General features: G+C 39.7%; 3 protein-coding genes across 8 annotated transcripts in view; 2 read left to right on the plus strand and 1 right to left on the minus strand.

Moving 5' to 3' along the window:
- Positions 1-6,269, plus strand: part of DLAT (dihydrolipoamide S-acetyltransferase) — a 32,231-nt gene extending 25,962 nt beyond the window's left edge. For both annotated transcript variants that reach the window (XM_021671126.2, XM_064375409.1), the window contains 3 exons: positions 2,201-2,363; positions 3,053-3,189; positions 4,288-6,269. In XM_021671126.2, coding sequence (XP_021526801.2) covers positions 2,201-2,363; positions 3,053-3,189; positions 4,288-4,417 — 430 coding nt within the window. In that variant the 3' untranslated portion in view covers positions 4,418-6,269. The remainder of the gene's footprint in view (positions 1-2,200; positions 2,364-3,052; positions 3,190-4,287) is intronic.
- Positions 4,855-14,921, minus strand: PIH1D2 (PIH1 domain containing 2). Of its 2 annotated transcripts, XR_010342405.1 has the most exons (7): positions 14,702-14,921; positions 13,640-13,847; positions 11,542-11,665; positions 10,942-11,187; positions 10,320-10,585; positions 8,050-8,251; positions 4,855-6,575 (listed from the first exon to the last, which is right to left on the minus strand). XR_010342405.1 is itself a non-coding variant. In XM_021671127.2 (6 exons), the coding sequence occupies exons 2-6, from the start codon at positions 13,814-13,816 to the stop codon at positions 8,117-8,119; spliced, it is 948 nt and encodes a 315-aa protein (XP_021526802.2). In that variant the 5' UTR covers positions 13,817-13,847; positions 14,702-14,921; the 3' UTR covers positions 7,506-8,116. The 2 variants fall into 2 exon arrangements, 1 of the variants encoding a protein (XP_021526802.2); XM_021671127.2 differs by lacking the exon at positions 4,855-6,575 and having other exon boundaries at positions 7,506-8,251.
- Positions 14,922-14,948: 27 nt separating this feature from the next.
- Positions 14,949-26,251, plus strand: NKAPD1 (NKAP domain containing 1). Of its 4 annotated transcripts, none has more exons than XM_012470539.2 (6): positions 14,949-15,049; positions 16,253-16,329; positions 18,929-19,029; positions 21,411-21,560; positions 23,241-23,294; positions 23,873-26,251. In XM_012470539.2, the coding sequence occupies exons 2-6, from the start codon at positions 16,261-16,263 to the stop codon at positions 24,375-24,377; spliced, it is 879 nt and encodes a 292-aa protein (XP_012325962.1). In that variant the 5' UTR covers positions 14,949-15,049; positions 16,253-16,260; the 3' UTR covers positions 24,378-26,251. The 4 variants fall into 4 exon arrangements, with proteins under 4 accessions (XP_012325962.1, XP_012325960.1, XP_012325959.1 ...); XM_012470537.2 differs by having other exon boundaries at positions 14,951-15,049; positions 23,870-26,251; XM_012470536.3 differs by having other exon boundaries at positions 14,988-15,603; positions 23,870-26,251.
- Positions 26,252-26,315: the final 64 nt, after the last annotated feature.

Genomic DNA, 26,315 nt, shown 5'->3' on the forward strand with positions numbered 1-26,315 from the left:
AGTTGACAAAGCAACAGCAGGATTTCAGAGCATTGACTCTAGTTTTGAAAGCAGTTCCATGGTTAAAATGCTATACAGCATTGCATGCTACAAAGAAATCTTTTGTAAAAAGAAGAGTCAATCAGTGGGGCAAACTTTATTGTTATCTTAAGAGACTGCTGCAGCTGCTTAGTCTTCAGCAACCATAACCCTCATCAGTCGGCAGCCATCAACATCAAGGCAAGATCTACCAGCAAAAAAATTGCAATTCACTAAAAGTTCAGATGATTTTTAGCATATTTTAGCCATAGAGTATTTTTAAATTAAGGTATATACATTGGTTTTTTGCTAGCCATAATGCTATTGTACTCCTAATAGACAACAGTGTAGTGTTAAGTGTAACTTTCATATTTACTGGGAAATCAGAAAATTCGTGTGACTCACTTTATTGCAATATTATTTTGGTGGTCTGGAATCGAACCTGCAATATCAAGGTATTTCTATACTTAGGTGAAAGGATTGAGGTTGTCTGTTAATTCTAACCAAACACCAATCATTTACTTGTTCATACAGCCATTCAACATGTATTACTGGATTCAGTGGTAAACAATATAGGGAACACTATCTTTACTGTCTTAACGGGAAGATGATCAAACAAGCAATATTATAATAACTTAATCAAGAAAGCAGTATTTGCTGTGTGATACCTTGGCTAGAGTCCTGTGATAATTAATGAGTTATACACTGTTTTCGTTAGAGCAAGTCCCCTGTGTTAGTTTGCAAGTGACAAAATTCTGCTCCAGCCAACTTAGGCAGATTGGGGGATTTAGTACCCATTGAGCTGGAGTTCTTTGGAAGCAGAGCTGTGCCTTTGTGTGAAGCCTTAACTTTTTCTCGATTGCAGAACACCAGCAGGGGCCCTTATACAGACCCCAAGGAGACCGTGATAAAATCCATGAGCTTGTGAACTTCAGTGGGAGTGGGGGGGAGGAAATCACTTTTTTTTGTTATTTTTTTTTTTTTACTAACCTCTACTAACATTTAGCATTTCTTCCTTTTATAAATGTAGAGAACAGATAAAATGTTAACAGTACTTGTGTCTGATGACCAATAAACATCAGTTATTTTCATACCACATTGTAGATATATATATCTCAAAATATTATTTTGTTAATCCCTGCTTCAAAATGATAACCATTGCTAGACCTGCAACAAGATCTTATTATTGTATGAATGCAGAAGCACATTTTTCATAATTTTGCTTTTTGAACAGTTTAATAACTGGATTTCATTATGGTTTCTGTTTCTTTTTTTAGTAATTTGAGTATTTTCAGTGTTAAGGTATTCTGAGATAAGATCTAAATGCATAGGGGCACCTGCTGTAGAAAAGATTGGGACTCCTTACTTGATGACAGTAAAAGATCTGATATTGTGTTAAAAAAAAAAAGATTGGGAACCCCTCCTTTTATGTTCTTCTGAGGTACCACCACTATGTGTCCTGAGCACTTCTATTTCTTGCTACGATGCAGTTGTTTTCCCTCTGTTCTTCCTTTCATCTGCTCAGACTACCTGCAGAGACTCAACTCCAGCCAATGTACTTCCACTCAAAATCCAAGGAGTTCTAGTCAGTGGGGTTTTTTTTCCAGCTACATTCATGTGTGGGTCAAGGCAGATGGTTTTTTTTTTGTTGTTGGTTTTTTTTTTGGGGGGGGTCGGGGGAGGGCAGGTGGTGGTTGGGGACGGAGTCTTGCTCTGCTGCCCAGGCAGGAGTACAGTGGCACGATCTCAGCTCACTGCAAACTCCACCTCCCAGGTTCAAGCGATTCTCCTGCCTCAGACTCCTGAGTAGCTGGGACTACAGGTGTGCACCACCATGCCCAGCTAGCTTTTGTATTTTTAGTAGAGACAGAGTTTTGCCGTGTTGGCCAGCCTGGTCTCAAACTACTGACTTCAAATGATCCGCCTGACTTGGCCTCCCAAAGTGCTGGGATTACAGGCATGAACCATTGTTCCCAGCCCTCTCATTCATTTTTAATAACTGAAAGTCAAGGAGAGGGGACAACAAAATGTAAAAATTAGGATAGATACCATCTTTGGCTAAACAGTAACACACACATTGGTTCAAAAAGTTTTTGAAGTAAATAATATTCTTGTTAACCTGGCACATAAGCTCTTAATAAACACTTTTTGATTATTTATATTTCTTTCTCTTTTTAAACAGAAACCATGTTGTTGATGTCAGTGTTGCAGTCAGTACTCCTGCAGGACTCATCACACCTATTGTGTTTAATGCACATATAAAAGGACTGGAAACCATTGCTAATGATGTTATTTCTTTAGCAACCAAAGCAAGAGAGGGTAAACTACAGCCACAGGAATTCCAGGTAAGGTATTAATTATTGCTTTCTAATTATGTTATTTTTAAGGTTTGCATAATGCATTTATTGCATTTTTTACCTTTTGATTCTGCCACATAATTATTTTTATTTTTTATTTATTTATTTTTTGAGACAGAGTCTCACTCTTGTCACCCAGGCTGGAGTGCAGTGGTATAATCTTGGCTCACTGCAACCTCCACCTTCCAGGTTCAAGCAATTCTGCTGCCTCAGCCTCCTGAGTAGCTGGGATTACAGGCACATGCCACCACACCTGGCTAATTTTTTTTGTGTATATTTTTAGCAGAGATGAGGTTTCACTATGTTGGCCAGGCTGGTCTCGAACTCCTGACCTCAAATTATCCGCCCACCTCAGCCTCCCAAAATGCTGGGATTACAGGTGTGAGCCACCACGCCTGGCCTGCCATGTAATTCTTATTGACACACGGTTCTGAAAATAAAAACTCAAACTCAATTACATATCCAAAAGAAGACATTGTCTGATAATAAGACATTTTCCAGGTGACTTTTTTGTTCATATTGTAATGGTTGTATATTTTCAGTAACGTGTATCCCATTCAGGCCTTTCTTAAGACCTTGCACCGTTTTAGCTTAAAGTCTTTTCACAGAACATTTGTCATGTTTTCTGATTTATGTTGACAAACAGTATAATCTATTTTTAATATGTTTTCCTCTAGGGTGGCACTTTTACAATCTCCAATTTAGGAATGTTTGGAATTAAGAATTTCTCTGCTATTATTAACCCACCTCAAGCATGTATTTTGGCAATTGGTGCTTCAGAGGATAAACTGGTTCCAGCAGATAATGAAAAAGGGTAAGTGCCAAACTGGAGGGGAAGTCATAAGCTAATTTTTATTACATTATACACTTGTCCTGTGGTATCTTCAGGATTGGCTCTAGGAACCCCCTCAAATACCACAATTCACAATGCTTAAGTCCCTGATATATGATGTAGTATTTGCATATAACCTACACACATCCTTCTGTATACTTTAAACTCTGCTTATAATACAACACCTAAATAGCACTTCATTCATGTGGATCCTCTGTAGTACCCAGTGTGCAGCAAATTCAAGTTTTGTTTACTGGAAATTTGTGGAATTGTTTACTTTCCAGAAATTTGGATCCATGGTCAGTTTAAACTATGGATTTGGAACCCATGGATAGATATATGGAGGGCCAACCATACCTATTTTTGAGTATCAGTGTTTTTGTTTGTTTGTTTGAGATGGAGTCTCAATCACTCTGTCACCCAGGTGTGAGTGCACTGGTGCCATCTCAGCTCACTGAAATCTCCACCTCCCAGGTTTAAGAAATTCTCTGGCCTCAGCCTCCTGAATAGTTGGGATTACAGGCACGCACTACCATGCTTTGGCTAATTTTTGTATTTTAGTAGACATGGGGTGGGGTTTCACCATGTTGGCCAGGCTGGTCTTGAACTCCTGACCTCAAGTGATCTGCTTGCCTTGGCCTCCCAAACTGCTGGGATAACAGGAATGAGCCACCGTACCCAGCCAGAGTTTCAGTTTTTGAGGTGGAAAGCCTTTTATCCTAGGTGAGGAGTCAGCATGCTTTTTCTTAGTCGTATAGTAAGTATTTTAGGCTTTCTGAGACATACGGCCTCTGTTGCATTATAATGTGAAAGGGGGCATAAACAATACATAAATGAATTGCAGTAAACCTTTATAAAAACTTAAGAGGGCAGGATTTGGCCCATTGCCCACCCATACTGCAGGTATCTGGTCCGTTTCTTCAAGCTATTAATTTGAGCTAAAGGTATAGGAGACTGGAAGAGTAGATAGGAAATATTGCCTGGTTGGGATTTTAAGGTAAGAGTGAGCATTTGGGTGGTTACTGGCTGAAATGCAGTCTTTTCTATCAGAATATCTAAAATGTTTTTATCTTTTTCCAGGTTTGATGTGGCTAGCATGATGTCTGTTACACTCAGTTGTGATCACCGGGTGGTGGATGGAGCAGTTGGAGCCCAGTGGCTTGCTGAGTTTAGAAAGTACCTTGAAAAACCTATCACCATGTTGTTGTAACTAACTCAAGAATTTCTAAACTCTCCCAGGTCACACTCATTCATTCTTATCAAGATATTTATATGTTATTAAACAGGTGGTTTTTATTTTAAAGTTAACCAGTTATTTTTATTATTGAGTCTGTCCAGATAAGTTATTTATATTGGGCATTACTGAATTTTTAAAATGCCGATTACACCCAAATATTGTGCACATTTAATAATCAGACACCAGATTTTTAGCTGTATCCTCCTAGTTAAGGGACATGTGGCCTTGCCTAGCCCTTTAGTGATAAGTACATCCACTAGGAAATGTAGGATGGGTAGGATTGTGGTTCCCTAAAGACAAGTACATAAAGGTAACCTGGGTGAAACCTTGAACTTCTGAAACTTAATTTCCTAAAATGTTCTCCTTAAGATGTGAGAGAAAGAGAAATCAGGAAAATTAGTTCTCTTGGAGGAAGGGCTTGAATTGAAGCTTTACTTTAGAATTTAACCCTGGTTTAAAATTTTCCATTATATGATCTTTGTTTACCATGAATGGGAAGGGTAGAAAACTTCAAGGAAAATAAGTGAAATTTTAAAAGTCAACATTTTCTTAGACCTCTTCAGCTGATTGTTTATTTTTCTATAACCTATACATGGTTGTTTCCCTCCCTTGAGATAATGACCTAAATATAAACAAGCTACCTGATATAAATGAGAATTTGTGTGATTTATTTAAACAAATGTGTAATTTTGAGTACAGAATTCAACTGTTACTTCCAAAAAAGAAACATTTTTAATAGAATTTAACAGAAGTTGTGAAACTAGAATTTTCCCTCTAAGATTAACTGGAAACTATTGTATATGAACCTAATGAACAGAATTTATTACTCCACTCTGGAAAATGCTGTCAGATAACTAAGGAATATATATGGAATAAATGTACATATGTAAAATATGGTTACTAGAGTTAGAAACGTGCCAAAGTCCATTTATCCCAAATCCTATCTGTAAAGAAGAGGAGGGGTACATTGGTAAACATTTTAGAGTGCTTAAAAATGCCAAAAACAAAATGGTAATTTCTACTTGGATAAAGTAAAAAAAGTTAAATGTGTGTAAAAAAGTGTTCTGTGTCTTTCTACTCCAGCATTGTCTCATTTAAAGTAAGAAAGCCCTAAAATACTGTTGCAGAGAAAATATTAACTAGGTTGCTACCTTATTAGCCTAAATACTTTTCTCCATTTTGTTAGATTTTGCCTTTCTTTTGGAAGGAAGGAAGGAGGATATTCAGGATTATAAAAATGAATTGGGAACGTTATCACAATTCCAGACTTTCTATTACTATTTATATGTTTTAATAAACATTTGAAATTATTTATGACTACTTAAAATGAATCTGACCTGTGCTTCCTTGTATATGTAATTGGGAGTTATCCCCTGAAATTTGCTTTAAGTGTTTCAGTGTTGAATTTGTTTCTAAATATTACTTGGTGCACAAGTGACACTCCATATATTCCAGACTTTTGCCTTGCTATATTATTATAAAAACAATACATTAATCTAATTTTTCAGTAATTAGTAATTTTAGGTTGAAGATTATCTAAAAGAAACAAGCTTATCACAAGGGACCATCATCAATATGATCCAAATCTGGTTCAAACATTCAGAACTTCAAAGATAACTCACCTTTTGCTAATGTTTGTCGTTCTGTTGTTCCCTTGAAAAAAATAAAAACAGTTGTTTTCTAATAAACATTGTTGAGTTAAAAATTAATCTGAGCTATAATCTAAATCTGGATTCAGTCTCTTACCAGAAGTGAAGGAAAAAAGGTAGAAATAGTGTTTTAGGTTCATATGTGATTATTTTCAAATTAAAGCATATGTCTTCAATATGTCTGGTTTAATTTTTTATTCTATTCATAATTGTTTTCACATTTAAATTATTTATATCTAGGGACAGCCATGTATGTATAAGCTGTCAATACAGATGAATTTTGAGTTTATATAATTGGTAAAATATGGACTGCATCTTGGAGAATATAATCTAAAACTTTAAGCTCAAAGAGTTCCTGAAGCACCCTGTGTTAGGGTGTGGTACTTACTGCCAAGATGGAAAGTGTGGTCTGGTTCTGTTAGGTAATTTATTCCCAATTCTGAAGCTTGTGATTGTGAAGTTAGGGTATCCCAAGGCATGGTCTAGAAAGGAGTAAGCCAGTATGTTTCATCATGTGTAATGCACAAGTCATGGAATACATGGGGAAATTATCACTACTGATAAGCAGTCTAAAACCAAGTTTGTAGAAAAGTCTAATCTTTTTTTTTTTTTTTTTTGAGACGGATTCTTGCTCTGTCACTAGGAGTGCAGTGGCATGATCTCGGCTCACAGCTAATATACAAAAATTAGCTGGGCGTGGTGGTGGGCACCTGTAATCCCAGCTACTTAGGAGGCTGAGACAGGAGAAGTGCTTGAACCCAGGAGGCAGAGGTTGCAGTGAGCCAAGGTCGCGCCACTGCTTTCAAGCCTGGGGGGAAGAAAAGATATAATTCGCTTACTGTTACTATGTAATTATATCCAATCTATAGATAAGTCTATATCTGATACTAAAATATCTAGCTGGGTAGCTGGGTCTCCTGGCGGAGCTGTTTAACTGTACAGAGGTTAGGGGCTGGGAGTGGTGGCTAACACCTGTAATCCCAGCACTTTGGGAGGCTGAGGCGGATGGATCACTTGAGGTCAGGAGTTCGAGACTAGCCTGGCCAACATGGTGAAACCCTGTCTCTACTAAAAATACAAAAATTAGCCAGGTGTCGGCTAGGCACAGTGGCTCATGCCTATAATCCCAGCACTTTGGGAGGCCAAGGCGGGCGGATCACGAGGTCAAGAGATCAAGACCATCCTGGCCAACATGGTGAAACCCCGTCTCTACTAAAAAATACAAAAATTAGCTGGGCATGGTAGTGCGCACCTGTAGTCCCAGCTACTTGGGAGGCTGAAGCAGGAGCATTGCTTGAACCCTGGAGGCGGAGGTCGCAGTGAGCTGAGATTGTGCCACTGCACTCCAGCCTGGCGCCTGGTGACAGAGCGAGACTCTGTCGCAAAAAAAAAAAAAAAAAGCCAGGCGTGGTGGCGCATGCCTGTGGACCCAACTACTCATGGGGCTGCGACAGGAGAATGGCTTGAACCTGGGAGGCAAAGGTTGCAGTAAGCCGAGATCGCACCACTGCACTTCAGCCTCAGCGACACATCAAGACTCAGTCTCAATGAAGTACAGAGGTTAATAGAAGCATAGGGTTGAATATTATATTTAGCCCTATATTTTTATTGTTGGAGGAGACTCACTGATACAACCCACTATGGTAATAAAAAACTTATTGTACAGTCTGGGATATTTTCCTGATGGAAAAATTTACCAGAGACTTTTTCAAGCTGTAAACCAAGAGTTCTCACTTGTGACTTGGAAACAATTAGAATTTTTCCAAATGATAAATTACTTAAGATATCTTTAAAACAAGTATGTCATGGCAATATTGTTTTTAATAGTTTCTGGTTGATGTTTATTTGAGAAGAAGAAAGTGAGTTTAAAAATATAAGACAAAAACAGCTGAAGAGAAAATCTGTCAAGATGAACTTAATGGAATTGTTGTTTAAGATAAACTACTATCTCTTTACCCATAATGAAGGTCCTTTAATTCACATGACTTTAGCACTGAAAATCCAAGCATATGATGCTCTTGTTTTACACCAAAGGCATTGTGATGATTAGCGTGGATTTTTCTTTGATAAATTTTGCTGTAGTCATTTCAGTATCAACAGGTTTTGGAAGATTCAGATGTAATCTGTACTTCTCAGATACTTCAATCAATAAATCATCCTAAGAATAATAAACCAAGAGATATTTCCTGCTTAAAATTTGTGATACAGTTACTCATTCCTTTCCCATAAGATCTAATTTGTTGCCATGTGACTTGGAATTAGCAAAAAATTACTGTTGTAAATCCCTTAGATTTTAAGGTGGTACTGCTGCTCACTACATCACATGTTAACTGATGCAGTACCACAGTAGAGTGTTGCCATTCTAAATTATGTGGCTGACCAGCAGACAGCAAGGAAACATTGGAGCCTGGAAAGATGGTGATCCATGTTTCATAATGATGAAGTGTTTAGTGAAACTGACACAGTAATTTGGATGACAAATACTCTGTGCCTAGTTGATTTGTGGCTTTAGGTAAAGAAGTAGGAAAATAGACAGTTGGGAACATGTGTTCATTCTGATTGCTACATTTAACAGGGTATTTACAAGAAAGATGAGCTTAGAATGGACCATTTTGCAAGCAAAATTAAAAGGGAATCGGCTGAGTGTGGTGGTTCATGCCTGTAATCCCAGCACTTTGGGAGGCTGAGAGTGGGCGGGTCACTTGAGGCCAGGAGTTCGAGACCATCCTGGGCAACACGGCAAAACCCCGTCTCTACTAAAAATACAAAATTAGCCAGTCTTGGTGGTGTATGCCTGTAATCCCAGGTCCTCAGGAGGCTGAGGCAGGAGAATAGATTTAACCTGGGAAGTGGAGGTTGCAGTGAGTCAAGATGGTACCGCTGCACTTCAGTCTGAATGACAGAATGAGACTCTGTCTCAAATAAACAAACAAAAAAATTAGAAGGGACTTTATAGAGTGCCAAGATTCTAAAACTCAATGAAAAGTGGAACTAATTTTTATTTTCAGCCGTTAAAGGATAAAATTGAGAAATTGTTATCAACAAAGGTTGATTAAGACAATATAGAGGCAAAGATTCAATCTTCATAAATCTTCATGCTCTTTGCTAAAACCTTTGAATGTATTAAGGTAGACTTCAGTAAATTCTTACATTTGACTAAAATGACAGCAATAAGTCTAAAGAAGACAGGCAAGTCTTGAAATACGGGCAATGTCTAAAAAGAATTATGGGTATCACTGACTGGAATCAAAGAAAATAATCCAGCCTGGACTAAAATAAACTGACTTCAAAATTTAAAGCAATCCTTCGGGCCCCAAGATTCCATGAGCAGGAACCAGGCTGAAAAGGCTACTTAGCATATAAGAATGGCACATTCTTCAATACTTTTCAGATGTGGCCAAGGTGGATAGTGGGAAAGAGGAAAAAAAGAAAACATCCTCCTGAAGACTGAAGCTAAAGGTCATGGAAAACAATGGAACTAGGGGGCTAGGTAATTACAGAACCTTCTCAAGGAACTTAAGGACATCCTCTGCCTCCAGAAAAAGAGCCCTCACAATGTCTACCTACTAGGATTTCAGAATTGCTATGCACCAGTAACTGCAGTGTGCCTCTTATTTTTCCAGTTTCTGAATTGAGATGGTTAATTATGGTTATCTTCCCATTCCACACTGTATAATGGATGGGACTGGCAGAATACATAACTTTTCTTCACATGTCATAGTCCATGGTTCAAGAGGAAGAGAATGCAAAATCCTGTGCTTTGGAGTCTGATAGTGGGATTGGAGGTATTTCCCTTCTGGAAAGCAGCAAATATTTGTGAACAACAGTGTAGACTGTGGTAGATTGTAGGACTGACTCCAAGTATTTGCTCTTCTGTAAGAGGATTGTACATTCCTGCCATATGACTTCCTGTGACTGACTGTGAGAATATACTTCTCAGTCCTCTTGATGTAGGATTTGGCCTTGTGACTTAAACTTTGGCCAATGGAGTGTGAGTAGAAGTGATATAATGAAGTGCCACGTTTGAGTAGAAGTATTAGGATCCATTGCATGGTTTGACCATTTCCCTTTGCTATGGGAATGGCATATCTTAGATGGGAATTGCTCCTTCACCAGGTAACCTAAGCAAATCATTGTAAGCCCCTGAAATGCTATAGTTTCTTATTATGGCATAATATAGTGAATGCTGACTGATACAAATGTACAGTATTATCTATTTAACTTACCTCAGAAACACTAAGATCACAGAGAGAGACAGAATTAATACCAGGTAATTCAACTTTCAACTCAATTTCCAAAGGCTTCTCATTGTGATCATGCACAATTTTTATTTCATAGGCTGGTATCTTCATCTCCACCTGGATTTCAGTACTAGAAATCTCTTCTATCAGACACACTGCTTTGCCTGGAACTTGGTCTTTTGGCAGTAACAGTTGAGGAAAATGATCTGGATTGCTCATAGTACTGCTTCGTATATGTCCAAGAGTTAGTTCTTTATGAAAAAATGGGTGGGGCAGGGAGATAAAAAATAAATCCACAACATAAAATACTATCAAGCTATGAGCCATTATATATGTGGTGTTAGTAGAGATGGTAGATAAAGCTGCAGTTAAATTAGTTTAGGAATCTTAAGCTAAAAGAATGTTAAGCCAAATAATTTGATTTTAAAATTTTCAGGATTTTAAAATCAAGGATATGATAATATTTCTAATATCTAATATTTACATTTTTTTCTATCTTAAGTTTCTCACCTTTTAAAATAGAGACTTCTAGTTTGCAAAATGTATACAGGATGCAAAAAAAAAATCTTAAAGCATTTTAATTTTCCATATACAATCATTAACTTACCCCTTTGCATTTTTTCTCTTAAATCTGTGGAATCAGTTTGGATTCCCATCAGATTTTGTTTCATTCTTTGAATGCTTCCTTTTATTCTAAATTTGGTAATACAGTAAGAGTGTGAGAGGGTGAACTGGAATTGCTCCTCAATGCATTTCATGGCCATCTGAATTAACTGATTTTTTTTCAGTTGGTCCTTTTCTGCCACCTGAAGAACATCAGGATTGTAGGCAACATCGATGACTGTGTACGCATCTGTGTGTGTAATTGAAGGTATGAAATAAAGACAACTTGTTGCACTAATGATACTGTCAGGCATATATTAAACTATATTCCTGATAAAGCTGGAGAATATTCCTGTATTTTTCAGAGGTAATCTTAGTAGTGCTACAGCAATTATGACATTTCCTGTCACCTTTACGTGGATTAAAACAGCTCATCTTATTACAAAAGTTAAACAGTATTAAATTTGCATAAAGGTACACTAGTTGTAATTCTATTATCACCAAACAAAGAATTTTACTTGAAATCCTCTCAATCAAGTAAAATCTTGTCCATTCCTAATAACATTTTTACAATGTGCTTTCTCTCTCCCTTAATTATTTGTACCTGATGTCTCAGTTGTATCTTCTGGTTTGCCAACAGCTAGAGGTACTGGATGAGTGGTTGACTGGGGAGCTGGGATCCTTATCCACTGACACAGGTTGATAAAAAGTATTTTTTCTTTTGGTTTCTGGAAAGCAAATAATTTTGAGTATCTTAAAACCTAGTTTAAAACCATTTAAGGCTGGGCACAGTGGCTTATGCCTGTAATTCCAACACTGTGGGAGGCTGAGGTGGGCAGATCACCTGAGGTCAGGAGTTCAGACCAGTCTGGTAAACATGGTGAAACCCCTATCTCTACTAAAAATAAAATTAGCCAGATGTGGTGGCAGATGCCTATAATCCCAGCTACTCAGGGAGGCTGAGGCAGGAGAATCGTTTGAACCCAGGAGGCAGAGGTTGCATTGAGTGGAGATCGCACCATTGCATGCCAGCCTGGGTGACAAGAGTGAAACTCTGTCTCAAAAAAAAAAAAAAGAAAAAAGAAAGAAGCCATTAAAAAAATAATATCTAAAAGCCACTCACCACATGACTGAAAGAATTTTAGGCTCCAATGAAGTCATTCCATGTATTAAAACTGTTTGATTATACTGTTGTTTCTTGTTTTTCTCAAGGCTGCTGGCTTTTTTTTCCCCTTTTTGTGGAGAACGGGATCTCACTATATTGCCCAGGCAGGTCTCAAACTTCTGGGCTCAAGTTATCCTCCCACCTCTGCCTCCCTAAGAGCTCGGATTACAGGCACGAGCCACCATGCCTGGTGGGTGCTGCCTTTTAATCAAGAATCCAGACCAGGCATGGTGGCTCATGTATGTTACCCTAGCACTTTGGGAGGCTAAGGTAGGAAGTTCGCTTGAGCCTAGGAATTTGAGACTAGCCTGGGAAACACAGGGATATCCTGTCTCTACAAAAATAATTTAAAAATTGTCCGGGCACAGTGGCTTACGCCTGTAATCCCAGCACTTTGGAAGGCCAAGGTGGGCAGATCTCTTGAGGTCAGGAGTTCAAGACCAGCCTGACCAACATGGAGAAATCCAGTTTCTACTAAAAATATAAAATTAGCCAGGCATGGTGGCGCATGCCTGTAATCCCAGCTACTCAGGAGGCTGAGGCAGGAGAATCGCTTGAACTTGTAGTCAGAGGTTGTGGTGAGCCAAGATCATGCCATTGCACTCCAGCCTGGGCAACAAGAGCAAAACTCCATCTCAAAAAAAAAAAAAAAATTAGCTGGGTGTGGTGGTGCCCACCTGTGATCCCAGCTACTTGGGAGGCTGAGGTGGGAGGATCGTTTGGGCTGCAATGAGCTGTGATTGTGAGCTGTGATTGTGCCACTGCACTCCAGCTTGAGCGACAGAACAAGCAAGACCCTATCTCAAAACAAACAAACAAACTAAAAAAAAAGTCCAATTGCGGCCCCCAGAACTGGAAGGAAGCAGGGGAATTGATCTAAGCAGTTGTTCTAGGTGAATTTGACCCTATTTTACCACTTCCTTATCTCCCTAACCAAATAAGTTATTTAGAAAAGTTCCAACTCCATGATTTTCTACTAAATCATTTCACTACTTTTTATCTTTATTTTAGCAGAAAAAATGGCTGGTTTTAAAATCTCCAAGAGCTATCAAGTATGAATTTCCCATTTTTACTCTTTCAACATAGTCTTTCATGCTATGTTTCATTTTCTATTTAGAGAAGCAATTTCCTTCAAGTTTTCTTGTGTTAAAGTAGCAATAGCTAGCTGGGCACGGTGGCTCATGCCTGTAATCCCAACACTTTGGGAGGCTGAGGTGGGTGGATCACCGAGTTCAAGATCAGCCTGGTCAACATCGTGAAACCCTGTCTCTACTAATACAAAAATTAGCCAGGTGTGGTGGGACATGCCTGTAGTTGCAGCTACTCAAGAGGCTGAGGCAGGAGAATCGCTTGAACCTAGGAGGCAGAGGTTGCAGTGAGACAAGACTGTACCACTGCACTCCAGCCTGGGTGACAGGGCAAGACTTGGTCTCAAAAAAAAAGAAAAAGTAGCAATAGCTAAGTGTAAGGTATTCCCTGGTTATTCTGGGATAATTTCATTCAAGACCTCCCCATCCCTGGCACTAACTCAACTTACCAGAATCCTGGTCTGTAGGCAAAGCTGTGGTTCTGGGGCAGAACAGAGCTGTTTCCCTTCTTTCAGCTGCTGTTGAATAAACTTCTCATAGCCCTCAGGGTCACTTTCAGCTAGATCATCTAGGAGATTCCAAAATTGAGTAACTTGGGTGAGCAGACCCTTTGAGGATGTTTCCATAACTGATGAATGGTGAATAAGTTTCTTAAGCCTGTGGAAAGACATGACTTCAGGAAGAAAAATGTCTGTGTAACTATTGATTTATTTCTGCTTTGGGGAGGTGGAATGGGCAGAAATTGTTCTGGCGAAGTTAGCACTTAGCACCTGTGTCTAAAAGGTTGTGGATCAGCACCATTTTAGGTCTTCCTTATTCTTTAATTATCTAGTACCTCTTCCTATCTTTTCATGTTGTCCTCTCAGATAAGGCCTTACTTCTACTTGGACCCTGACAAGTCAGAGTAATCATTTTAAGTCTGGGTTTCCTGATCTTGTTCCAACACCTGACTGGTACCTCCCCAGTTCTGAAATTGCCAGTTCTGATATTGCCAGTTCTGAAATCTTATGTTGGGTGAGGGCCACGTGAGACTTCCTTAATCGTCAGTATAGTTTGGTAATTCAAAGCATGGACTTGAGAGCCAGAATGCCTAGATTCCGGTCTTAGTTCTGTCTCTAGCTGTTGACCTTGAGCAATTATTAATGTGTGTGCGTGTGTGTGTGTGTGTGTGTGTGTGTGTGTGTGTATGTATATCTGCCTCTTCTTTGTTCTGCTCAAAATGAAGATGATAATACCTATATCATAGGGTTATTGCGAGGATTAAGTCAGCTAATAGAGAGGCTGGGACCCTTTACGTCTTCAGGTAACTCTCCTTGGCCTCTTCTTCCATTAGAGAGGTCTCCCACAGCATCTTCACAATGAGGGAAAGAGGAGGTTTACATTCTTCAACTACTGTGTTAGGGTTACGCTAAATGGGAAACTTAACTAACTGGTAATCATTCCATAGCTCTGCAAACCCACCTCTTCTCTCAGTTCTAACGGGTAATCATTCTGTAAATCGGCAAACCCACCTCTTAGTTCCTTGACAAACCGCAACGTCTGTTACCAGGGTAACCAGCCTGGGCACAACATCTAATTGGGTCCGGGGAGTTCCAGGCAGAAAAGTCTCTTTATATCTAGTTCCGGAATGTCCCCCTTCTGGTGCCAGGCTAGCACCTTCCAGGAAAGCGCCCGCCACCCTTCTGCACCAGTCAGTCTCTGGAGTGTCCTAAGAACTCTTCCTTGTGGGAGTCTCTGGGCCGCCTGTTGGTGGGAAGATTTCTCAGGAGCACAACTTCCGGCCTGAAAAGGAAGTCTCCTTTTTCTCCCAAATCGCTTCTTCCCCCCTTACCCCCCGCCACGCGAGGCTGCGGCGCACGGTATGGGTGTGTTTGTGTATATTTGTGTGGGGAGGGCATTTGGAGGGAAGGTTACCGGGAGCTCCGAGGCCGCTGAGGGGCAGGAATCCCGATGACAAAGATGGGGATATTTCCTCTGTCTTCCATTTGGAAACCTCAACCCCCGCTTCAGGCCCCCTAGATACTTCCTGGGGCCCAACCGAAGGCCGTAGCCACCCAAAGCGTTCCCATCTTTTCTGGGGAGTGAAACTTACTCCCGGGGTTCGTCCCAGAGGAGCGTGAGCGGGGAATGCCCGGGTCAACCCGGCCGTCTGAATTTCGCGCCGGCTCAGCATCCGGCTTCGGTCCGGGAGAGATAATCTGCCTGTGGATCTGGGCTGAGGGCGGCAGTGGCCTGGGCCACAGGTGAGGGCAAAATAACCAGTGGGAAGGCTGCGTTTTCACGAAGGACTCGGGTGAAGCTGCAGAGCTGCCTTTGAGCCCTGACTCCTTGGCTTCCTGGGTCGGAGGAGATCTTGTAATGGAGTGGTTCTTCGTGTCACTAACAAGATGCCTGATTTCCTCAGGATCAAGGGGTGAGTGAGCGTTGGGATGGTTGCACAAAGCCCTGCTAGCCACACACGAAAATATTCTTATCATCTAGTTTTTGGAAGCTTCCATACCAAGCAGGAAATAAAATGCCTCCAAATGGAGAAATTTAGGACATCTTTGCCTTTGATGTTTTGAGTCATTAGTTTCTGTTACTGTTGACATCTGCGGTTCCTGACACTCTCAAATCTACGTATTTGCTTCATTGAAAACTAATATTGGGATTGGAGGTTTGATTTTTAATCTAGACATTGACCTACATCATTTGCCCGGGACTGTGTGGCTTGGGATATTACAGCTTTAAAGGAACTTCATCCACAAAATTGGATGGAGGTATTTGCCTCATATAAAAAAAATAGAGTTATTATGAGGATTAAATAAAATAGTGCTCATGAAAGCATTTATTTTTATGCAGTCTTGTACATTTTCAAAGAACTTTAATGTACATTATCTTCTTTCATCTCACATTAGTGTGTTCAGGCATTTCCCTCTTAATAGTAAAGGGAAAACTATTAGGATCTCTGACTTCTAGTTTTCAGTGATCTTTCCTTTACCTCATGCTTCTTTATAAAATTTAAGAAAAGATGAAGTAATAAAAGAAAGTATTAATAAACATTATTTGTTGATTCATTTCAGATTGAAGAATGTCCCGGATTCCACTGGGGAAAGTCCTCCTGAGGAATGTCATCCGGCACACAGATGCTCACAATAAGGTAGGAGGCACAACCTAGTTATTCCTCAACACTTACTGAAGGCAAACAGTGTGCCAAACATTATTTTGGCACAACTGGGAGATACAAAGAATATTCTTGTCATCTAGTTTTTGGAGGCTTCTGTACAAAGTGGGAAATAAAATTATGAATAAAATAGATAATTATAATACAGTTTGATAAGTGATGTATAACAGAGATATTTGCAAAGTGCTTTGGAGCACTAAGGCGGAAATAATAAAATCTACCCTGGGAAATTAGAAAAGATTTTACAGAATGAGTGGTATTTGAGCTGCTTATATTTGAACTGGTTCTTGAATAGGTATAAGTTTACCAGGTATGAAAGATCATTCTGGATAGAGAGCATCATACATTAATAAGACAATGAGAAAGAGCGTTAATCACTTGAGGCATGGTAAGAAATTTATGTATCCAGAAAGTAGGGAATGTAGGGATTAGTAGCAGAAGATAAGGCCTCAGTGGTAATTAGAGTTGGATTGTGATGTTTGGAGCTGAGACTTTTTCCTCTAGGCAATAAAGAAGCCATCAAATGTTTTTAAACAGGGTGTGGCATGATCATAGTTATATTTTAGAAAGGTGATTTGTCAGCTGGGTAGGGAATGAATCAAATGGAGAGAAATAATAGGGAGATTAATTAGGAGGTAATTACAGTATTACAGGCGAGAGATGATGAGCGTTTGCATGAAATTAGTGACAGCAGGGATGTAGAAGAGGAATTTAGGATAAATCCAAAGAACTTGGTGGCTAATTAAATGATAATGATAAGAATGGAATCTAATTCAGTTGGCCATTGAACAATGCAGGGTTTAGGGATATCCACCTCCTTCCATCACCACCCCCTCCCCACTCCCGGCATAGTAAAAAATCCATGTATAACTTGTTACTCCCTCAAAACTTAAGTGCTAATAGCTTACTACTTACTGACTGAAAGCCATAGCAATACCATAAACAGTGGATTAACATGTATTTTTTTTGTTGTTGTTGTTGTTGTTGAGACGGAGTTTCGCTCTTATTGCCCAGGCTGGAGTGCAATGGTATGTTCTCAGCTCACTGCAACCTCCACCTCCCGGGTTCAAGCGATTCTCCTGCCTCAGCCTCTGAGTAGCTGGGATTACAGGCATGCGCCACCGTGCCCAGCTAATTTTGTATTTCTAGTAGAGACAGGGTTTCTCCATGTTGATCAGGTTGGTCTTGAACCCCTGACATCAGGTGATCTGCCCGCCTTGGCCTCCTAAAGTGCTGAGATTACAGGTGTGAGCCACTGCACCTGGCCAACACATATTTTTTATGTTACATGTATTATATACTGTATTTTTACAGTAAAGTAGCTAGAGAAAAGAACATTTTATTATGAAAATCACATTGAGTGGGCTGAGGAGAAAGAAGAGGGGGTTATTTTACTGTCTCATAGGTGGCAGAGGTGGAAGAAAATCTGAGGGTAAGTGGACCTTCACAATTGAGATTCCTGTTGTTCACCTGTGTGACCGGGTAGATCATGATGATTCTGTTAATTGAGATAAAGAACAAAAAAAGGGACAAATATGATAGGAAAGGTAATTAGTTTGGTTTTCAACATGTTGATGGTGAGCTGTTTGTAGGCTGTCCAGACAGTTGAAAATTCAGGCTTGGAGGAAAGGAGAAAAGTTGGGGCTGGACATAAAGGTTTCGGAATTATTGATAAGAGGTAGATTATAAGAGGTAGATGATAAGAGGTTGTGAGAGTAGATGAAATCACCTAGCAGAGCACATTTAATGAAAATTGGGCCAAGGTCCCTGGTTTAGTTTTCTTCAGTAAACTGTACTACTTTTGGTTTGATCATATTATTACTATCGTATCACCTGATTTTTAAAATTATGTGTGAGGGTAAAACTGTTACCCAAGCTGCCTATGCAATTATGTTAACCTGCCCCTAGTTGTATAGTAAGCTTAGATTTGATATGGTAGCTAAAAAAAGATAAATCTAGGACAGATCTAATGAAATTATGGAGGAAGACTTAGAAATAAAGTGTGTTCATGTTCTTTGGGTAATCACATTTTGCTTTTCAGGAAATTCTCTAGCAGCCATACTATTTATTTTATTTTGTTTTTGACAAAAATTATAATGTTGTGAAAAGAGATTTAGCCTAGGGAGTTTAAAGACCTGTCCTTACTAGTTTTTTGACTTTGGTAAAATCTCTGAGCTTTTGTTTCTTTGCAATAAAATGTAATAATGGTAGCTGTTTTATTTTCCTCATGAGATTGCTTAAGGTTCATTTGAGGTGATACAGTTAAAATAACATTGCATTTTGGAAATGTGGTATTATTTCTAATCACAGCTTAATTGCAAAATTGATAAGGTGATGTTTGTCTATACAGGGGTTCAAAAATTCTATTGGAGTAGAATTCTACATATTTGAGATTTACTGGATTGGACTGTTCAGCCACTTTCTAGAGAAACCAAAGTTTGTTTTCCAGGTTCATGATCATAGCTGTTTATAGCCCAATAATTAGTTAGATTGTATTTTCAGTTGGTTGCTTTTCTGTAATGTAAAGTTATTTTTAGTGACTTATTTTTATTTCTTTCCTTTTCAAAAACTCTAGATTCAGGAGGAATCAGATATGTGGAAAATAAGAGAACTGGAAAAACAGATGGAAGATGCTTACCGGGGGACCAAAAGGAAAATGCTACCCAGCAGTTCAAGGTGAAGTTGCAGCTCTGAGAACTAAATCATTCTCATCTTTTTCAGAATATCAACTTTTGTTTAAAGATACTTTGGTATATTAAGGATAGATGAATTTAGTTCTGTGAGTCCTTAAACCTTCCCTCTTTCGTAAATCTAGACCCAGGCATAAAATAATGGCTATGATGCATATGGCCCCACTCTTTGTACTTATTTACAATAGAAAGTTAAAAAATTCTACCTGGTGGCTCAAGCCTGTAATCCCAGCACTTTGGGAGGCCGAGGCGGGTGGATCACGAGGTCAAGAGATCGAGACCATCCTGGTCAACATGGTGAAACCCCGTCTCTACTAAAAATACAAAAAATTAGCTGGGCATAGTGGCGCATGCCTGTAATCCCATCTACTCAGGAGACTGAGGCAGGAGAATTGCCTGAACCCAGGAGGCGGAGGTTGCGGTGAGCCGAGATCGTGCCATTGCACTCCAGCCTGGGTAACAAGAGCGAAACTCCGTCGAAAAAAAAAAAAAAGAATTCTACCTGAACAATTATGAATATGTAGGATTCTGTGGATTCTGACCTTACCTGATAGCTTTTAATTTAAGTTTTTTTTTTGAGACAGAGTTTCGCTCTTGTTGCCCAGGCTGGAGTGCAATGGTGTGATCTCAGCTCACTGCAACCTCTGTCTCCCAGATTCAAGCGATTCTCCTGCCTCAGCCTCCTGAGTAGCTGGGATTACAGGCATGTGCCACCACGCCCAGCTATTTTTTTGTATTTTTAGTAAAGACAGGGTTTCTCCATGTTGGTCCGGCTGGTCTCAAACTCCTGACCTCAGGTGATCTGCCCACCTTGGCCTCCCAAAGTGGTGGGCCACCGCTCCCAGCTCTAACTTAAGATTTTCTACTGGAATCTTATGATCACTAAGTTGATCAGTTATTTTTTTCTCTATTAATCTTTCATTCTTTCAGGCTTTTATTCTTGTAGCTGGGACTACAGTTGCATGCCACTATGCCTAGCTATTTTTATTTTTTTTGTAGAGACGGTGTTTTGCTGTGTTCCCTGGGCTCATGCAGTCTTCCCACCTTGGCCTCCCAGTGTTGGGATTATAAGCATGAGCCACTTGTCCAGCCTCAGACTTTTCTTCACCCTATCTATTCACTCTCTTCAGATTCACAGCCTTTGACATTACTTAAATACCTTGAGTATGAATATGAAGGATTATGCAGACTTAGTTGTCTTTTCTCTGTGGAGAGGCCTAGGAATGCTTGAGTAATTGGGAACATCCTTATATGCTTGTAAGTGTAAGAGATATATATATAAGACATACTTAAACTCTTCAGGAGCAGGGCTTGCGATTTTCTCATTTGCTGTTATATTCCTGCCAGCTAGACCGTGCTTGGTACATAGGAGGCCCTTACAAATTTTTTATTTTTTGAGATGGAGTTTCATTCTTGTTACCCAGGTTGGAGTGCAATGGTGTGGTCTTAGCTCACTGCAACCTCTGCCTCCCAGGTTCAGGTGATTCTCCCGCCTTAGCCTCCCAAGTAGCTGGGATTACAGGCGCCTGCCACCATGCCCTGCTAATTTTTATATTTTTAGTAAAGACAATGTTTCACCATGTTGGCCAGGATGGTCTCAAACTCCTGAGCTCAAAGTGATCCATCCACCTCGGCTTCTCAAAGTGCTAGGATTATAGGCTTGAGCCACCGTACCTGGCTCCTTACAAATTTTTGATAACTGATTAGCAGCTTACTGGCTAGTTAGTAGAAATGGTGAACAGAAGCTGGATCAGCGCTTCTCACCTTTTTTCCTTCTCTAGTATTCCCATGGGTTAGGCCTTGTTCCCACTGTTATTAGGACCCTTCTATAGGAAGTTGCTGGTTTGCAGAGAGGGAAGTGTATTTCAGAATCTCTAGGGTGGTTTGAAGTGTCCCTAGCTATGACTATGTTCTGCTTCCCTCTTTGCATACCCTCCTAGTTGAGAATCAGTGAATGAACTATCACATGACACAGTCCAGAGTTGATTTCATCCATTCTTTGCAATAGGATGGGTACTAATGGTCAGATTTTTTTCTTTTTTCTTTTTTTTTCCTGAGATGGAGTCTCACTCTGTCTCCCAGGATGGAGTGCAATGGTGTGATCTGGGCTTAGTGCAACCTCTGCCTCCCGGGTTCAAGTGATTTTCTTGCGTCAGCCTCCCAAGTAGCTGGGACTACAGGCGTGCACCACCATGCCTGGCTACTTGTTTTGTGTTTTTAGCAGAGACAGGGTTTCACCATGTTGCACACACTGGTCTTGAACTCCTAACCTCAAGTCATCTGCCTCCCAGCACTGTGCATGATGTTCCATAAAGTAAACTCACAGATTGCTTTTACAGCTAAAAGTTCTTCTGCTTTCTCTTTTAGCCGGATGCGCAGTGACGGTTTTGATGAAGAAAGTCAAAGAGACTATTGGAGGCCAAAGAATGAAATTTCTGGGACACTGGAAGATGATTTTCTTAAGGCTAAATCCTGGAACAAGAAGTTATATGATTATGAAGCTAACATGCCAGACAGGTTTGTGATTCCTGTGAACATTAGTATTTGGCCTGAGAATGTGTACTTATCAAAATTAATTGTCCCCACACAAATTTGTACACAAATGTTCATAGCATTATTAATAATGGCCAAAAAGTAGAAATCCAAAGTCTATCAGCTGATGAATGGGTAAACAAAATGTGGTATATCCATACAATGGAATATTATTTGGCAATAAAAAAATGAAGTATAGATACCTGTTATAACATCGATAAACCTTGAAAACATTATGCTAACTGAGAAGAAAGAAGCCAAGTTACAAGACCACATATTGTGTGATTCTATTTTATGTACTATGTCCATACATAATTGTATGATTCCATTTATGGGGTAGGCAATTCCATAGAGACAGAAGGTGGATTAGTGATTGCCCTGGGCTGGAGGCACTACACTTTTTGAATTCCATGGTATGTGAATTATACTTCCATAAAGTTGTTATTTAGGCTGGGCGCAGTGGTTCATGCCTATAATCCCAGCACTTTGGGAAGCCAAGGTGGGTAGATCATTAGGCCAAGAAATCGAGACCATCCTGGCCAACATGGTGAAACCTCATCTCTACTAAAAAAAAAAAATACAAAAATTAGCCGGGCATGGTGGTACATGGCTATGGTCCCAGCTACTTGGAAGGCTGAGGCAGGCTGAGGTAGGAAAATCATTTGAACCCAGGAGGCAGAGGTTGCAGTGAACCAAGATTGCACCACTGCACTCCAGCCTGGCAACAGAGCCAGGCTCCGTCTGAAAAAGAAAAAAAAGTTGTCATTTAAAAGAAAATAGGCCAGCGTGGTGGCTCATGCCTGTAATCCCAACACTTTGGGAGGCCAAGGTAGGCGGATCGTAAGGTCAGGAGATTGATACCATCCTGGGCAACATGGTGAAACACCATCTTTACTAAAAATATAAAAATTAGGTGGGCGTGGTGGTGCGTGCCTGTAGTTGGGAGGCTGAGGCAGGAGAATCGCTTTAACCCAGGAGGTGGAGGTTGCAGTGAGCTGAGATCATGCCACTGCACCCCACGCTGATGACAGAGCGAGACTTTGTCTCAAAAATAAATAAATAAAAGTAAGTCTGGGTGTGGTGGCTCAAGCCTGTAATCCCAGCACTTTGGGAGGCTGAGGTGGGTGGATCACAAGGTCAGGAGTTTGAGACCAGCCTGGCCAACATAATAAAACCCCATTTCTGCCAAAAATACAAAAATTAGCCAGGCATGGTGGTGTGCACCTGTGGTCCCAGCTACTTAGGAGGCTGAGGCAGGAGAATCACTTGAAACCGGGAGGCAGAGATTGCAGTGAGGTGAGATCGTGCCACTGCATTCTAGCCTGGACAACAGAGTGAGGCTTCGTCTCAAAAAAAAAAAAAAATTGTCCCCTTGTAGACAGCATGATATTATGAAGTGTTTTTGGAAAAGTGCTTCACAGCTAAAGAGCAGAGTATAAAAGTTCGTTAGTGTTTCTTAAGGAAAACAATGTGTGTCTGAAATGATAGTGTACAGTACAGGAAATATAGCTGTTACTGAGCTATAATGCGGACTTGGTTCTACCATATCTCTGTTTTCTCTATTTTGTGTGTCTGTGTATGCATGTACTCCAGAGTCTAATTTTGATTTAATTTCCAAGAATGTATGCATTGCTTTAACAATACATGTAATGTGTCATATTACAGATGGGGTCACAGTGGTTATAAAGAGTTATACCCTGAAGAATTTGAAACAGACAGGTAAGGAAAATAGGCTTAATAAAAGAAACTAAGATGGTACAAAATCTGTACTAGAAATTGATTTCCTAACTTTTACAAAGATTATACTTCCCATTGAAAATGTAGCTAGAGAGGCCGGGCGTGGTGGCTCACGCCTGTAATCCAAGCACTTTGAAGGCCAAGGCAGGCGGATCACCTGAGGTCGGGAGTTCAAGACCAGCCTGACCAACATGGTGAAACCCCGTCTTTAAAAAAAAAAAGACAGAAAATGAAGCTAGAGAAACAATAGGTGATTTAGTCAGGATGTGACCCCTGTTTTGCCATTCTCTGGTTGATGTTTGGCATGTCTGTAAGCATTTTGATTTTTATATATAGTATTCCATACAGTAACTCAGTATGGCAGCTTAGAATTTTTATCTCCATTTTAAAGATGAGGAAACAAAAACTCAATCAGAATATTAAAGTGTTAAAGTATATGTTAAAGTGCTGATTTAAAATTCAGATGTTAACTTCAATTTTAATCTAGAATGCAAAATATTAAAATATGTACTTTTCCTTTTTTATATAAAAGCTTCTCTTTTTTACTTTTTTATTAGTAGTGATCAGCAAGATATTACCAATGGGAAAAAAACATCTCCCCAGGTAAAATCATCTACCCATGAATCCCGCAAACACAAGAAGTCAAAGAAATCCCACAAAAAAAAGCAGAAAAAAAGGTCACACAAAAAACAGAAGAAAAGCAAAAAGGAAGCCATGGATATGACAGCAGATTCCTCGAGCGAGCTCTCAGAAGAAACTGGGGCTTCCAGTACAAGGCAGAAGAAACAACCACATAAGCGCAAGAAAAAATCCAGGAAAAAGTCTCTTAAAAAACCTGCTTTATTCTTAGAGGCAGAAAGTAACACTTCCCATTCAGATGATTCAGCATCCAGCAGTTCTGAGGAAAGTGAGGAAAGAGACACTAAGAAAACCAAAAGGAAAAAGAGAGAGAAAAAAGTCCATACCCCTGTAGCCAACAATGAAATACAAGAGAGGACAAACAAACGCACAAATTGGAAAGTGGCTACAGATGAAAGGTCTGCTGAGAGCTCAGAGGATGACTAAATGGGAAACATTTTTGTTTTCCACATGACTGTGGATATTTACAGTTCTTACTCCTTGTGGTTTTGCAAGTGACTCTTGTTCAGCACGGGGGCCAGAGGTCAGAGCTGTCTTGTGCCATCTGTATGTTCCGACAGACTTCTTGTCTTCTAGTTTGGCATTAAGCTTGATCCCCTTTTCTTGTTAAAAGGGAATCTGGTATTTTGTTATGAAGGTTTCTTGAAGAGATTATTTTTTGCAGTTAATTACATTTAGTATAGAGCACATATACAGCAAATTAAAGGACCCAGAAAGCTGGATCCAGTGGTAACCTGGGTACACCAATTGGAATATTGAATTTGGGGAAGTCAAGGGCTGGGATCAAGAGGTGGATTGGAACTAATGCTGTGTAGGATGGTATGACAAGGCAACACTATATTGCTCTTTGTTTATATAGCAGGTATCACAACTGACTTGTCTTTAGCCTTGGTGCTTTGATCCTTCTGTATTTTGACCCTACAGGTATGGTCCAGTTTACTTAATCAGGAAATGGGCCTAAGAACAAACATTTTCCTTTCATGGTAACATCCATAGACAACTTATTAGAAGGGACTACAGTTTCCTCAAATTTCCCTGCTGGACGGGGCCTACAGCTGTACTTAGTATATACCCCTAAACATTGTAATTGGATAGTAAATGGTTTTCTAGCTCCATTGCTGTATATTTGCCTAAATGGACTTGTGTTCAAATGATTTCTTCAGTTGTCATAGATAATCCTTTACCACATGGGGAAGAATTAGGAAATAGTCATGTTGTCTAATGGTACTCTGGATTCAGGGCAGCAACTGCCATTTAAATGTTATCTTGTTAATGAACTTTAGGTTTTCCCTGAAACTAAGTTGAATTATTTCCAAAATGAAACAGGCTTCTCAGGGACATACCCACTTCTTCCCAGTCTGCTTTTGGATTAAAGCACCAAGCAGAGACCACGTTATTTCCCTTCGCTATACTGTGATCCTTAGTATGTTAATTCTTAAGAAGCCAAAATGTCACCGAAAGAAGGCTCGCAGAACACAAGTGCATTTTTTCACTATGGGAAGAAAGATTAAGTGACATTGTTATTTTTTCCTGATTGTCACTTAATGGGCTGAGTAAAAAGCTTGAAAACTCAGACTTTTGATTTTGGTTCTGCCACTAATTTGTTATGAGGAGGCCCAAAGCAGGTAAATTCACCTTCCTGGCCTTACTTTCCTGATGTGTAATACAGAGTTAATTCACGGTAGCATGACAGTATAAGACACCAGCAGTAGATATAACTATGATGACATTCCATGAGGTGGTATTTTTAGTTCTAACTACTACATTTGTTCTCTTTACGGGACAGATTTCTAATAAAGTGCTTGGTCTTAAAATACATGATTGGACAGAGGTGCCCTATCCCTTAATTATGAGCAGGTGCTACCTTTTCGGATATTTATTTGAAATTTTAATACTTTGGTACTCAATTGTCAATGTTCCATTGTGTGTATTTTTATTTTTGGGATTAGTGGGGGTCTAAAGGGAGGGGAATAGTCTATAATTACTACCTCTTAATCTAAAACAATTATTTTGTTCCTGGAGCAAGTTCAATCTTTGTTAGAAGGAGCTTTGGCCATATATTTTTTAGCATGCGTTGTTTCTGTGCTCTGAAAGTACTGATTTTAAGCACGGATTCAGGAAAATGGGCCAACAGAACAGGCCATCTCCAGGAAATTGGCTCTATTTGGTTCCTGACCTTCCCTTCCTCCCATGCTAGCAAGGAATACACATCTTGCCTTTTTCTTTTCTTTTTTTTTTTTTTTGCCATGTTAATCTTTTCTTGGTCATGTATAAGCAATAAAGCTGTTTTTTGTTCTTCATCTTTCTCAACCCCAAATTTTCTATGCCTTAGGATTTGATGGTTCTTCCAACCCCCTTAATATG

The sequence above is a fragment of the Aotus nancymaae genome, unplaced genomic scaffold (assembly GCF_030222135.1).
Source record: "Aotus nancymaae isolate 86718 unplaced genomic scaffold, 86718_ANA_hifiasm-v0.15.2.pri h1tg000012l, whole genome shotgun sequence".
Lineage (NCBI taxonomy): Eukaryota > Metazoa > Chordata > Mammalia > Primates > Aotidae > Aotus > Aotus nancymaae.

Bases quoted from the DNA above. Each gene is read 5' to 3' on its own strand.
- PIH1D2 (XM_021671127.2), bottom strand. From the start codon at position 13,816: ATGGAAACATCCTCAAAGGGTCTGCTCACCCAAGTTACTCAATTTTGG. The intron at 11,666-13,639 runs GTAAGTTGAGTT...TTTGCTTTCCAG, and splicing joins GCCTACAGACCAGGATTCTG to AAACCAAAAGAAAAAATACT. The intron at 8,252-10,319 runs GTAAGTTAAATA...TATTATTCTTAG, and splicing joins GTGATCTTAGTGTTTCTGAG to GATGATTTATTGATTGAAGT.
- NKAPD1 (XM_012470537.2), top strand. From the start codon at position 16,261: ATGTCCCGGATTCCACTGGGGAAAGTCCTCCTGAGGAATGTCATCCGG. The intron at 16,330-18,928 runs GTAGGAGGCACA...CAAAAACTCTAG, and splicing joins ACACAGATGCTCACAATAAG to ATTCAGGAGGAATCAGATAT. The intron at 19,030-21,410 runs GTGAAGTTGCAG...TTTCTCTTTTAG, and splicing joins ATGCTACCCAGCAGTTCAAG to CCGGATGCGCAGTGACGGTT.